General features: G+C 60.9%; 1 protein-coding gene across 1 annotated transcript in view; it reads right to left on the bottom strand.

Moving 5' to 3' along the window:
• Positions 1-14,832, bottom strand: part of LOC111141728 (nucleolar protein 4 like) — a 129,289-nt gene extending 114,457 nt beyond the window's left edge. Inside the window, exon 1 of the mRNA XM_022494517.1 lies at positions 14,512-14,832. Coding sequence (XP_022350225.1) covers positions 14,512-14,832 — 321 coding nt within the window. The remainder of the gene's footprint in view (positions 1-14,511) is intronic.
• Between the last annotated feature and the right edge of the window lie 283 nt (positions 14,833-15,115).

Genomic DNA, 15,115 nt, shown 5'->3' with positions numbered 1-15,115 from the left:
AAATAAAATCCTTAAAAAAGAAAAAGAAAGAAAGAAAAGGCAGTCAGGAAGGGCCTCCCTGAGGAGATGACATTGTAGCAGAGCCCAGTGAGGGCTGGGGAAGCAGCCTGGAGGACAGTGCGGCTGAAGGTAGTGAGCAGGAGTCCGGAAGGTGGAGACAGGGGCCAGAGCGGAGCCTTGTGGGCCTTGGTGCTTTTCGCTCAGAGGCTGATGGGGACCCACAACGAGGTTTAGGGCAGAGAGAGAACACGGTCAGGTTTGCCTTTTTAATACAGCAGTTTGGCTGCTGTGTGAAGAGGGAGGAAGTAGAAGGAAGGACAATGAGCTTTCCCTGGGGGAGGAGGTGATGAAAACTGGAGTGGCGGGTAGAAAAGGCCCAGTACTCCCCACACCCCTCAGAGCTTACTTCCCTGGGAAAGGGGGACCCAGGGGAGCCAGACATGGGGGTCAGCAGGGCCAGCTTGGGCACGCCAGGCAGAAGCAACCCTGTTAATCTCAGTAAACCTGGCACAACAGGGACAGGGGCCTGGCTACCAGAGCCCACCAGCTGGATGGCACGTCGGGCCCCAGGCTGTCCCCAGCACCACCACCCCCGGGGCCATGCGGCTACCTGAGGTTCCCAGCTCTGGGAGGGCAAAGATGAAGTCCATCCTGTTCACCGCTCCCAGCACATAGTAGGTGCTTAGTAAATCTCAGTGGTGTGCCTGCACAGGACCTGATACGAAGCAGGTGCCAACGAGTTGGCTAAATGAGTCCGTGAATGCAGAGATGGCCCGCAGCCCTGCGTGGTTTGCCGGGCATTCTCAGATTAGTCTGGGGGCCTTAAAATAATTGCGGCTGCTGTGGATCACGGCTTCACCCTGAGCCAGGCCCCCGGCTCAGCCTCTTAAGCCGCATCCTACAAGCCCCCACGGCAGGTTCTACTGCTATGCCCATTTTATAGAAGAGGAAACTGAGGCCCAGGGAGGTTAATTAAATTCCCCCAAAGTCACTTAGCTACTAAGCAGCAGAGCTAGGATTTGAACCCAGGGCTGTGTACCTCCTAAGCTGGGATCTTATAAATGGCAGCAGCCTCTTAGCTGTAAGATCCCCTGAGGGCAGGGACCCGCACGTGGGGTCCCCCACAAATAACCCCAATGCTCTGTCACTCCTGCGGTGTCATCTTGGCCCCTCACCACCGCCTGGGCCACCATCCTGATAAGGAAACCAAGGCGAGGAGCAGGGAACTTTTTCAGTAACGGCAGACCTGAGAAGGTTCAGAAGTAGCAGAGGAGGGCTTCGAGGCCTCCCCTTCACAGCCTGGACAAGGGCTGTCTCCACAGCTCGCCTCACTCCTCCTGTCCCCGCGGCCACTTCACGTCCCCAGCACAGGAGTGGGGGATCGAGTTCCCGTACCTCCAGCCCTGGACAAGGCAGTGGCTAATCCTTGAGGGCCAGTTGACGTCAGAAATCCCCCCACATTGGGGGCCTGGTCTGAAGATCCAGGGCCGCTGGGCTGAACGCTCACCTCTGCCTCTTGCCTCAACCGACAGAAGCCCAGAAAACCAAGCTTCAGGCCCCGCAAGGGACTTGAACACCCCGCTGGGTGTTTAAAAATCTCACGGACGGGGTGCACGGGCATGCACACTCAGCAGAAAGCCCAGCAAAGCGGCAGCCATGGCGGCGACCCTCACAGCGACCATCCCCGCCTGTGGAGCACTCGGCCCCAGGCTCGCTTCTGCAGGGAGCGAGGCCACAGTCCAGAGAAACAGGCCCTAATACCACCCCCAGTTTAGATGTAGAAACTCAGACACGGAGACGTGTCCAGCTGTCCAAGTCTGCGAGTACACAGGGCATTCAGGATTCAAAGCCAGGCAGCCCAGCTCAGAGCCAAGGGTATCCGGCCTGACACCTAAGGGACTGGACCTCCCCTAGGTGGAGGGGGACAGGGTGGGCTGGTCACTGTTCACCCCCTTGCTGGCTGCTGTTTTGTTGCTGTTGCTTGAAGTCTTGTGTGTGCATTACCTTGAAAAACAAACTTCTCTTGGGCTCCTTTGTCCACCCTTTCCCCCTTCCAGGGAGCTCCCAGCCCCTCATCTCCCACTTCTTGGCTCATTTCCTTATAAGAGCCGCCCCCCTCCCCCGGTCAGGTCCTCCCCATGCCCCTCCTCCTTGGGTACCTCATGGTACCCTCTCCTTGTCTTGACGCCCCTCAGTGCCACCCGGATTAGGCACCGGCCACCTGCTTCCTCCTGGGGCTGCTGGCGGCCGGCAGCTGGCTGTGACCTTGGCGGTGAGCTCTGCCCTGCCTCGTGCCGGTGGGCGCGGGGCTCCCCCTGCCTCAGCTGGAGTGCAGTATGCTGGCTGTCCCCGCTGGCTATGAGGCCCCACACCGCCACGTGGCCCTCCCTGAACCAAAGAATCCCTTGGTGACCCCGAGGGTCAGCCAACTCTCCCCATAGATCCCGTCTGCACCTTAGTAGTGCGTCCCAGGGTCCGTACGCTCTGCGGGAGAGACTCATGCCTGTCTCTCCGTGCCGGGAAGAAGAACGTATGAGCCAAGGGTGCGTGGTACCATAGGGGACCCCGGGATCTGACATCTGCCGTTGGGAGGATGGGGGCTAGAGGGAGCCAAGGACATGACACTTCCCACTGCACAGGCCCAAGTCCCTGTTCTGCCTCTTATCAGCTGTGTGGCCTCGGGCATGTTAACCAACCTCTCCGAGCCTCAACATCCTTGTCAGCAAGACGAGGATTGCAAAGATAGCTGAGTTCGGACCATCGCACGGAGTCATGGACATAAAGTGCTTGGCGGTGTCCAGGTTTTCATAAGTAACGCCCAAATAGTGGCTGGGTCATGACTGTCACTGGTTTTGCTCAGTAGCAGGCAGTCGCTGCTTACTTTATGGACTTCAGATTATCCCACAACCCTAAAAGGGTGCGGAGAGGACTCTCCCCATTTTGCAGATGTGGAAGTGGAGGCTCAGAGAGGAGGTGGAGAGGTATCCGAGATCCCACAGCTGGATGGTCAGGCAGGATTTAAATGCAGGGCTCTCTGGCCCAGGAAGCATGCCCACTCTTAGCCCCAAAATGGGCAGCCTGGCCCTGGGCAGCCCACTGCCCCCCCCCCCCCCGCCGAGTGCCAACTTCTGACTGGAGCAGCGGGATTTCTATCCTCTACTTCCCACCTGCTTCAGCTCAAGGTGCCTTCCCTCTGCCCCAGCTTCTATCAGGGTCTTCTCTCATCCAGACCTGGGGCTGGGGGTCTGCCCATCCCCGGGGGCAAGCCAGCTGACCACCCCTCCTGCTGGAAGTCTCCCCTTCCAGTTTCCCAGCACATGCTCCTGCTGCCCTCACCCCGTTCCAGCTCTGGCCACTGCCACTCCTGCCCCTCTTCGCATCCCCTGGCCCCTTCCCAGGCCCCAGATCTGAGGTCTAACTGCCATTTGCCATGCTAGGGGCACAAGAGACAAAAGCTCCTGGTTCCTGGGCCAACCACCTGATGTGGAACCTCTCTTCACCTTCCCATGGCAGCCCTGTGAGATGCGTGATACCACTGGCCCCATTTTACAAAGGAGGAAACTGAGGCTCCAAGAGGGGAAGCAACTTGTTTTAAGGTCATCGGGCCAGTGAGTCACAGCGCTCCGCTCGAACCTGGGGCTGGTCTGTGCTCCGGAGCCCAGCCCGGTGGCACTGCTCCACCGGCCTCATCACAGACTCGAGGGTTACTGGTTCAATCCCAACCAGAATCGTCATTATAGCCCCCTTTCGTGGAAGGCTTCGCAAAGCCCACACCCTGCTACGGCTGCCACCATACCATACCATGTAGTTTAGAAGTCAGATGTCCGTGAAGCCACAGCTGGCATTTCCCCCACTTTACGGATGAGAAAACTGAGGCTCAGAGAGGGGAACTGACTTGCCCAAGACTGCACAGCAATAAATGGCAGAGCCTGGACTCAGCCTCTGCCTCCACATTCCCCATTCCTCCTCTGACACCCCCCATTCAACATAAACCCTTTTGTCCCCAGCCCGCTTCTGTCCCAGCTCCAGATCTCCCAGAGAAGCCCCATCCTCCATGGGGCTTCCCAGGAGGAACTCTCTGAGCTGGACCCCCTTTCTTTCCCCCTCGGCCCAGGCTTTCCTGTCACCCCACAAAGTGCTTCTTAGCCACCCCTGGGAGGACAACGGCTATCTGGTTTGGGGATCTTTGCAGTGGAGAGAGGGGTCAGTAGCCTCTACTCTGAGGCCTACCTGTCAGGCTTGATTTCAGGGCATCTTCCCAGCTACCCCACAGGGTGTGGGTTACCACCACTGACACACAAGGGGTTCAGGGATCAGAGCAGGCAAGCCATTTGCCCAGAACCAGAAGCTGGTGGCAGACCTGGGGTCCAAATGCAGGCCTGTTGTTGGCCATGTTACTCTCCTGTCTTCCCTAGTTTTGCTCTACCAAAAGTGACAAGCCACTATTGAAGCATTTCACAGGATTCTCTCTCTTGGTTTTCCCATCAAACCCGCTGGGGAGGAATAATCAGCAGACCCATTTTTCAGATGAAGAAACTGCACCACGAAGTGCTGACTTAGCTAGGCGCTTGCGTAGGCTGTACCTTGGTTTGCTAACCTGTAGAATGGGGTCATAACAGCCTCCTCCCAGGGTGGCTGAGGGCTGCACAGGATCGTGGAAGCCAGGGGCTCGTGGAGACAAGCCCTCAGGACGCTCGGAGATCAGGCCTGAGTGCACTTTTCTCCACCCGCCGGCATCCAGTCAGGGCCTGGCCTGCCAAAGGAAGGGCCCCATGTCTCCTTGAACATTTCCTCAGCCCGGGATGCCGGGATGCCGAGAAAACGATGAGTCATCCACCCAAGCATAGGCCTCCCAGGAGCCTGCAGTCGGGTCCCAGCCGGGGCGTGGAAGGTTCCAAGCTAGGGAGGGGGCCCCGTGGGCACGATGACTCCCAAGCTGGCCCCACGGAGCCCAGAGTCACCACAGGCCCCTACTGCCACATGCTACCGGCCTTAAGGCCAGCTCTTAGACTCCGCCCACAGGCCCCTGCCCCTGTCCCCCAGATCTGTATAGTTGTCCACGTTCCTGGTGTCCTAACCTCCCCTCCTTCCACCCAAGAAAACTGGGCCAACCCTGACCCTCGAACACCATTCTCCCCCCTCCTCCCGTCACCTACGCCCAGTCCCTTGTCCTATGAGGGAAGCAGCCCATCTTCTTCCTCCCAGGCTAGCCTTATCTCTCCGCACCTCGTAATTCCTTTACCTTCTGTCTCACCTTTATGGGCTACGTCTTTTTCTTGCCCAGTACTCTAGGGTTCATTCTAGAACCCAAATCTGACCTTCTCTCCCTCCACTAAAAACCCTCCTGCGGACTCCTTGCTTTCCCTTATGATGACACAAGAAGATAAGGACACACTAGTTCCTCTGCCTGGCTTTCCAGATCCTTCTCTTCCATCTGGCCCCAAGCGATTTCACCAGCTCATCCTCTCAAGACTGCACAGTGGTTTTCAAGCTGATTTACCCGTCCCCACCCCATCTGAAATGTTCTGCAGAACATGCTTCCTCAAGAAAGTGGCCCCAGTCACCATCACACAGAGTCTGCGCTAACCTGTGAAAACCTGTCCCACCTCCGAGCTCCTGCTCACATTCCCACCCGCTGGAATGAGCTTCCCCATGCTTTGCTCTTGCTGAAAAATTTGGCTCAAGGTCCAGCTCAAATGTCGTCTTCCTGAGGACTCCCTGGACACAGTTGGGCAGGAGGAATGGTCCAGTCCCAGACCCTGGGACTCCCGAGGCCCTCCGAGTACAGAAGTGGATGGGCAGTTCTCAGACTCTAACTCTGAGGCATCTGCTGCCCCCCACAGTGGGGAGTCCCTTCGGGGCAGCAGCTAGTCTCTGTCCTGTGGACACAGCAATGAACAAAACAGACTGGTTTGCCTTGGCAGAGCCCACCATCTTATGGGGAAACAGGTACCAAACTTATAAACTAAAAACCATCCATAATGTCAGGGGTTAGTAAGAGCTAGAGAAAAAATTAAATACAAGGGGGATGGTGAGAAGAGTCCAAGGGACTTAAAATGGTCCTGACTGGGTGATCCAGGAGGACTTCTCTGAGATGGTGACATTTGAGCAAAGACCCAAAAGAGGAGAAGAACCAGCCATGTAGAGATCTAGGGAAACAGCCAGTGCAAGGGCCCTGGGGCAGAGTTGTGGCAGCTGGGGCAGATCGTGCCTGGCTGTGGAGGCTTCAAAAAAGACCAGCTCTTGCCTTGAGTGAGACAGGAGTCTTGGAGGGTTCTGAGCAGAGGCAGGGGAGAATCTGGTTTGTGTTCTGCAGTTTTCTCTGGAGTGTGGGTTGGAAGGGATTACAGGGAAGCCAGAGTGGGCACAGGGGGGTGGCTGGAGGGGGTGGAGGTGGTGAGAAGGTGAAATCTGAGATGTATTTTCAAGGTCAAAACAACAGTATCTGCACACAGTTGGTTGGGGACAAGGAGCTATAAGAGAACCATTAACATGACTCCCAGGTGTGGCCGAGAAGGGGCAGGACGGGGCTGCCGGGATGGTGATGGGGGAGAGCAAATGAGGGGCGAGTCACCTGCCTGTTCACACCCAGCTCTGGTGCTCTCTGGGACCTTGAGCGAGTCCCCCCCATTCTCAGCTTTAGTTTCCCCCCTTCCTGGCTGGCCTAGATGACCGGATGCTGAGGGAGTAGATGACTTTGTGGGAGAGAACAGGCCCCACCTCCCAGCTGCTCTGTCTCCGCACCCCTGCAGCCTGCCCAGGTCGGGTTGGGGGGTCTGGAGCTGCAGGTGAAGTGAGGGGGAAAGATGGGGGGCGGGGGGGCGGGGGGTTGGGGCATCTGTCTCCCACCAGGCTGAGTCTTAGGCAGGTAAAGGCATGCCTTGAGCTCTGAGAAGCTTTTGTGGGGTGTCCCAAATGAGGGGACCCCCTAGGCCCAGGGTGGGGAGGTGCAGAGAGCTAAGGCACCCATGGGTCCCACCTCCACACCCTGCGGCTGAGAGGGTCAGCCAGCCACGGAACCCAAGCCTGGCCACTTCCTCACTGTGGGACTCGGGCGGGTTCCCTGGCCTCCCTGATGCCAAGTCCTCATCCACCACACAGAATCCAGGGCGATTAAATGAAATAAAGTCTGGTGCATGGCAGGGGCTAGAAAACACAAGAGACGGGCTCAGGCCCCTGACCAGGGAAGGCTGTCATTACAGTGGCCTAACTGTATTCCAAGGTCCTGGAGCCCAGAACTTGAGTTCCTGGCCAGAGACTGGAGCAGGGGTGGGGATGGGGGGTTAGAAGGGAGAAGGCCTCCAGGATGCCCATCCTACTACCTTTCTACCTGCTGGACTCCTACAGGCCTTGGTAGAGTCCCTAGCTTCAACCCTCTAGCACCCCTCCCGGACCTCCAGGACCTGACACAGCACCAGGAAGGGATTCAGAGGCAGGAGGGACCCAAAGGGCATTCCTGTGTAATAAGCAGGGAAACTGAGGCTCAGAGCAGGACAGAAGCCAAGCAGGGCAGAGAGACCCTGAGCTTCTAAGTCCCCAGCTCTGGAGGCTCGTGCCACACCCATGCCCTCACTGAGCCCCTTCTGGTGTTCTGCGCAATTCAGTGCAACACCACCCAGCCCCTAATGGCACCGGGGACACACAAATGACTCTGACACAATCTCTAGGGAACCAGTAGTTCCTGCCCACTAGCTACGTGACAAGGACTTGGCTGCATGCTTTCTTTCCATGGGCCCATTTAATATCCACCATGGCTCTCATCGCCATCCCCATTCTCTGGATCAGGAGACTGAGGCTCAGTGAGAACACAGAGCAGCTAGCATTTCCTAGGACTTGCACGTTCTTCAGGCTCTACATTGCTTAACGCCTTAATCTTCACACCAATGCTATGAGGGAGACAGAATGATCAGCTACATTTTACAGATGAGCCAACTAAGGTCAAACTGGTGAAAGGGCAGAGCTGGTATTTGAGCCCAGGGCCCCGCAGCTAGAGACCCCAAGCCCTTGCCCTCCCCTGTGTGTCAGGGCGGGCCAGGGGCAGGGAGTGGACTCAGGAGTCCTCATTCTGACGAGTTGCCCACTGTGACAGGCCCTCATCCAGCTCTCTTCGGCTCCCTGTCCTGTTTAGGGGCCCGGGGTCCAGACCTGGCTTTGATACAAGTCAGGAGACAGAACCCCACTTCATGGGGATAAGATCTTTTTACAGGCACAGGCACACGGTAGGTGACTCAGAAGCGGTCACTGTGGTGATACTTGGAGAAAAGCAGGAAACATTCAGGAAGTGACAGTGGAGCTCTTCCAGCTTGCCAAGCCTCCTGGTGATGGCGCTTCAAGCCCATTTTCCAGATGAGGAAAGTAAGACCCCGAAAGGTCAGGCAGGATACTTGCCCGAGGTCGCATGGCAAGGAAGTGGTGGAGTTGGGCTCTGTCGGTCAGGACCCCCTCACTTCAAGTTCAGAGCCCTCTCTTCCAGAAGGGCACGCCGCCCCCCCCCCGCCTTGGTGCTTGGCTTCAGGGGCTCGGTAAGTGCCTCAGAGGGCAGGGAGTGGAGGAGGAGGAAGAGGAGGAAGGCTGGAAACAAGGAGGTGCCTCGGACATTGTCATGGGGATGGGGACAGGGATAGACACAGCACCACTTCTCACACCCACTCCCTCCCTGCCATGTCCTTCCTGCAGTGGTGGAGGCTCTGGGGGGCAGCTCGGGCTGGGGTGGCAGCTTGGGCCGCCTCTGTGATGACGAAGGACACCCCTGACAGCCCTGCACTGCCAGACTGCTGGGGTTTCTTCAAGAGGATCTGGAACATGTGTGCCTGCACACACTCACGCTCGTGGTCTTGCCAATGCCCACGCCCCAGGTGCTTGCACATCTGTCAGCGCAGACGCCCGCAGTCACACACGTCCACCGGCCTGTAGTCTCCCTTTCACCTGTACACACACGCGTGCACACACGCACCGCCCCAGGCACATGAGCATCCCCAGCCCGCACATGGACAAGACATGCACACTCACACCCACACAGTCACACTGCTACACACACACACACACACACACACACACACAGCCTCCTCGTGCACACACATGCTCTAGCCCATGGGCACACACGCTCGTGCACGATACTCCATCAACCCCACAATCTCTAAGGTTGGAGAAGCCCAAGCTTGCCTGAGGCTGGGTCAGGCTCTGGACCTTTGTCCCTGGTGGGCAGCCACAAACTGCCCACCACCCCCCTTAGTCTTCCCCACAGCATTTTTAGGGTCCTGGATGGGCCTCCTGTCTTTCAGACACCCCAGGACAAGAAGGCAGTCTTGGGGGCTGTGCCAGGTTTTACCCAAGGAAGAAGATATGCTGTCCCCATGTCCAGCGGAGAGTGACCTAGGATCTGGAGGGGAGGTCCTGGGAAGGCAGAGCCTAATCCTCCAGCATCACCCAGGCTCTGAAACACAGCCCCTAGAGTGCCCAAGACCGCATTCACCCAAATCACTGAGGCTTAATTGACAAAAGAGCCCACTTCTGCCACTCAGGAGAAATCCAAATGGGGCCCCTGCCAGATGTCACTGTTAGGCTTCTCCTCAAAAGTCCCCCGGGGACAATGGAGGTCTCCCTTCTTCTCACCCCTTACCCATCCTTGAGAGTCCCAGTTAAGTCCCCAGATGCCTCATGTGGAGCCAGTCCTGCCTCCAGCACCGGCCTGTGATCCCAGACATCCTGAGCAGAGGGATTCTTATAAACTAATTCAGACTAAGGTGTAACAGACTGAAAGCTTGTCACGAAGGACCTACGCTTTCCAAGGGATTGGGCCACGAGACCCCTCAGATGGCGTCAGAACGAAGACGTGTACAAGCAGTAGCCAAGCTCACGGCCTGCCCCTGTCAGCAGTGAGGCCTAGTACCTCACCTTGCTAAGCCTCAGTTTACTCATCTGGAGGGGAGCGCAAATAGCAGCATTGACCTCTGGGGGATGGCGAGAATCTGACGAGTCGATGTGTGTCAGTCCCTCGGTACCGGGACAGGCACACGGTAGGTGACTCAGAAGCTGTCACTGTGGTGATAACTTGGAGAAAAGCAGGAAACATTGAGGAATTCAAGCGAAGGTCACAGCATACATTACACCGGGCTAAGTCAGAGGCCATTTCCCGCCCAGACCAGTGGCCGCAGGTGCCAAAGGTTTTACACAAAAGCTCTGGGGAGAAAGAGCGAAGACTGAGAAAATGCTCTCCGCTAAATGAACGTTGTCTGCAAACTGGGAAAAGACCACCATTAGTCAATTTGGCCAGCGGAACACCTGGGGTCCGGCTCGCAAAAGCCTAATGTTGACAGTGGGGTTTGGCAAGCTGGCGTTTCCCCTCGGGGAATGGGGTTCTAATGGGGGGATTCACAGCCTGTGATGGGCCCACGATGCCCACAGTGGAGCACAGAAATCCGTATTCCAGTCCCGGCTTCCTGCCAACGGAAAGCACCTCTCTCGAGGCCTCGGTCTTCCCACCCGGAAGATGGTCGATTTGAGCCAAGAACATCTATCTCCAAGGAGGTCCTGGGACTTGACAGATGGCCCAGGGCCCCGCCTCAGCCATAACCTGTGGCCCTTGAAGGCCCCGGAGGGGACAGCCCCACTCGAAGAGACCAGAGGAAAAGGAAAGAGGTTGGTTCACTTTGTGGCCGACGCTGGAGTGGAATCCGAGGGTCTTGCCTCCAAGCCGTTTGCTTCCCCGGCGCGGCATCGCACGGAGGCCAGAGCAGGCCAAACACAAGAAATAATAAATCCTAACCAGGCTTTGCCCAGTCAGGAGGCCCCGGCTGGCTCTTGTCATAAAAAGATCTTATCCCCATGAGCACCCCATGCCGCGGGTGGAGGACTCCGCCCTCCTCCCCTCAGCCCTCAACCCTCAGCCCTCCGCCTCCACTTCTATTTCCTGTGACAACCTGCAGACTGGAGACCAACTTGCCTCTCCCCCACGCCCAGGCTCGGCTCAGCTCGACCCCCGCCCCGCCCCCGCCCGGGCCCCAGCTGCAGGAGGCCCTAGCAGAGTGTAATTCCCCGCGCCCTCCTCTCCGCCCTGGGCCCGTCCGGACAGATTAAGCCTTTGTCACACACACCCAGAAAAGCACAGGGCCAGATGGGACGGGACAAGTGGTGTCAGATCATCGACCCGCGGCCGCCGGCCGGGACTAGGGAAGGGCCCAACCACAGCACCGCATATGGCTGTGGGAGGAGGCAAGGGGGCCCGGGGAGGGGGCAGCCAGAGAACAACATGGAAGAGAGATGACACACCATGGCCACCCTTGGGACGGCACACTGAGCGGGGACCCTGGTTCAGCCACTGGATATGACCCAACACCCACAGCCCCTCTTCCCTGAAATATTTTTTATTTTTTCTTTGCTGCTTGCACTCCCTTGGGGGCTCCGAGGGCTTTATCACATCCTTAGCTAGGCACGCCTCCCCCACCAGCTGGGTGCCCGGGAGCAGGCAGAGTCCCACCGGCCACAGTGCCCCACACCCAACACAAGGCCTATGGGGGCCGAGCAAGTGCCTGGGACAAAGATTTACAGCCTGATGACCTTCACGGAAACCCACCCAGGACAAAACTACAGGATGTCTCCCAACTGCCACCAGAGGCAATGGCAACTTTGTGTGTGTGTGTGTGTGTGTGTGTGTGTGTGTGTGTGCGCGCGCGTGTGCGCGCGGGCGCAAGCCCATGAAGGCAGGGGGATGTCCTTTGCACCTTTCAAAGATGGTCCCATTCAGCCCCTCCCAGGAAGAGGCCATGGCTGGCCCAGAATTCCCAGCAGGATTTGTTCCTCTTAGATCAGTGGAAAGAAAAATGGAAATATAAAAATAATTACTGAGCCCCAGGAAGGTGCTCGGAGATGGGGGTGGCAGGACTCGGGGCAGCTCCTGCGGCTGGCTCCAGTCGGCTGGGCGGGCGAGTGGCAGGTAACTAACGGGCTCTCTGGGGATCAGCAGGCCAGGCAGGAAGGCATGGGGAGCCGGAGGAGCAGGCTGTCGAAGGAGGGCACATCTGCTCTGTTGTGTTTGTCGTCCTCCTGGCAGCCTGGGCAGGGAGACCTGGGTCCCCTTTCTCTGCCTCCCAGGCAGGTGGTCCCTTGGGGAAGGCTTATTATTGGTCTGGGAGCCAGGGTGGAGGCTGGTGGGGGCCCTGATGTCAGGAACAGGTGAGGCAGGTCAGGAGGAGCCTCAGGAAGGATCTGAAGGGACTGGCTGGGCTGGGAGGAGCTGGAGCCCAGGCCTAGCACCCAATTTCTGCATGTGGCCTGGATGGGTGTGTGTGTGTGTGTGTGTGTGTGTGTGTGTGTGTGTGTGAGAATGCTCATGCTTGCTCTGCCTTGACAGCAGCGTTGCTAAGAGGGTAAAGGGACGGCCCATGATGCCTACTCCCTAGGGGACAGATGGACCCACACAGAACGGGTGAGCCAGCTGACAAAACTGAGGGTCACCTGCCTCTCAACTTCAGTACAGGGTACAGTGGGGGATCCTGCTTCCTGCTGTGGGGAAGCTGAACCAAGACTCTCAGCTCCCTGGGGAGGGATAACCAGGCTGGGGTAGGAGGTGCTAGCTGGCTTGGATGGCTGAGGGCACTGACCCAGGGGAGGGGGCACGGACCCAGTCAACCACCTGGTGGGTCACTGACCTCAAAAAAAACCACAAAAAACAAAACCCACACTTAGACTGGGGACACTAGCCCAAGATGGGGGGAACCCAAGCGGGTATGGAACTGGGAGGGTGGGGAAGACTGACCTAAGCTGGGAAGAGGCGATGGCCCTTACTCCCCGTATGGGCAAGCGGGCACTGATTTGGGCTGGGGGAGGGGTCCCTGACTCAATCAGGGGAGGGGACAATGACCCACACTCCCCGGGTTGCGGGGAGAGTACTGATTGGGGCTGGGGAGGGGTTCCCTGACTCGCGCGGGGTGGGCCACTGCTCCAGCCTCGCCCTCCGGGAATCCGGCCCCGGCGCACCCCTTGTCCCGGCCCCATGCTCCGGGTCCGGCCGGAGGCGGCAGCGGCGCAGATGGGCTGCTGGCGGCCGCAGCGGCCGCGGCGCGGTTATCAGCGCTCCTCGCAGATGGGCCGCCCGCCCTCCGCGCTCACGGCGCCCCACTCCCCGCGGCCTGTAGCCCCGTCCCCTGGGCGCGGGGGGGAGGCGCCTCCGGATCCGCTCCCTGGCTCCCGCCTCCCTCCCTCGCGGCCCCCTCACCCCGCGGGCCCGGGCCCGGGCGGCCGCCGGAGGGGGAGGGGGAGGGGACAAGTGCACTTTTCGTAACGACCGAATCAATTGTGTGTGAAGAGCCCGCTCCGGCCGGGGACAGGGCTGAGCGCGGGGCGGGCGGGCCGGACGGGGGAGGAGCACGGAGGGGGGAGCGGGGGAGCGAGGGAGGGAGGGAGGCCGGCGCGGGGCGGCCCGGCTCGCTCGCTCGGGCCGGGCGAGGCCGGGGAGGGAGCGAGGGGGGCAGGGAGGGAGGCCGGCCGGGCCGGGTCGGGCCGGGGGCTGAACGCACTAATGGAGGGTCTCCGCGACGGAAAGTTCAAAGCTCAGCAGCGCCCCGGGAGCAGCCGCCCCCCCCCAGCCCCCACCCGCTGCAGAACAATGAGGTCCCGGCGGGGGAGCCGCGGGGCCCGCGCCGCACGCCCTCTCCAGGGCGCCCCGGGCCGGAGGGGACGCCCCCGCCCGGCCGCCCGCCTCCTCCCTCGCGGCGGCTGCGGTTCCCCGCCCCCTCCCCCACGCCACCCCGCCCGGACCCGGCCGGCCCCGGGGACGGGGGAGGGGAGGGGATGGATAGGTCAGGCCGCCCCCGTCCCGGGGAGGGGGGAGCTAGGGGCCCGGGGGGCGGAGGGGGCGCCCCACCCACCCGCGCGAGGCTGCTCCTGCGCCAGGCTGCGGCTCGGGCCGCCCCTCCCCGGGCCAGCCCCGGGTGGGGTCGGGGAGACAGTGCCGGGGCGGGCCCCCTCCCCTGGCGCTGGGGAGCCGAGTGGACTCCCCGTCCCGTAGCGGCCCCTGCCCCCCCTCCCGCGGCACCACCCTCCACACACACACACACACACACACACGGACACACACAGACACACACACACACAGACACACACACACACACACACCGCCCAGCCGGCCCGGGGGCGGGAGCGCGAGGCGCCCGGGACAGGCAGCCCCGGGGCGGGCGGGGGGGGAGGCTCAGGCTTCGGAGCAGCCGCCTGCTGGCTGGGGGAGGGGACGGTAGGACGGAACATGCTGGGGTGAGCTACCCGGGACAGCCCGCCCGGCACGGCCACGGCCCGGGCAGCGGCGCAGAGGGGGGCAGGGACGCCCCGAACCCGGAGCGCTGCCTGGGCGGGCCGGGGCGGGCGGGTGAGCAGAGACGCGTGCGCCTCGGGCGGGCCAGACCCACAGACAACCTCAGGGACACACGTTCGGACATACATCCACACCCCCACACCCCGCCCCCGCCCGCCCCGAGCCCCGCGGCGGGACCGGCCCGCGGCCGCCGCGCGCGCACTCACCGAGCCCGTCTTGACCGGCACATACACCACTTGGCCCATCTTGGGTTCCCGGCCGCTGCCCAGGCGGAAGCCCTTGGAGCGCACCCAGAACTGGAACTTGCCTTTCTCGCCGGCCGCCGGGCCGCTGCCCGCGCCGGTCCCGCCGCCGCCCTGCAGGACCTCGGCGATCCGCTGGTATTTGCTGCGTGTCACCGTCTTGGTTTTGGCCGAGTCGCCGTAGGTGCGCAGGCACCAGTCCCGGAACTGGCGGCCCAGCTCCGAGTCCCCGGGGCTGCGCTCGCGCTCCCAGCCCCCGCGCAGCAGCAGCGTCGGCTTCGGCATCCTCCCGCCGCGCCCGGCGCCCTCGGGGGCGGGCCGGCCGCCCGGCCGCCCGGTGCCGGGACTGGGCTGGGCTGGGCCGGGCCGGGGCGCGCCGCGGCCCGAGCTGTCCCGCGGTGTGGCTCCGGCGCGGCTGCTTGATGGGCACGGGCGGCGGCCGGACGCGCGGGGCTGCGGCGCGCTCTGTCCTGCTCGGGCGGCGGCAGCGGCGGCGTTGGCGGCGGCGGCTCCGGCTCGCCTCCTGCTCCGCCTCCTCCTCCCCCCCGGCCGGGATGCGGGAGCGATG

Source organism: Enhydra lutris, unplaced genomic scaffold (assembly GCF_002288905.1).
Source record: "Enhydra lutris kenyoni isolate GAN:26980312 unplaced genomic scaffold, ASM228890v2 scaffoldscaffold6, whole genome shotgun sequence".
Lineage (NCBI taxonomy): Eukaryota > Metazoa > Chordata > Mammalia > Carnivora > Mustelidae > Enhydra > Enhydra lutris.
The sequence above is the reverse complement of the archived record's forward strand: the minus strand, read 5'-3'. Positions and strand labels throughout refer to the sequence as shown.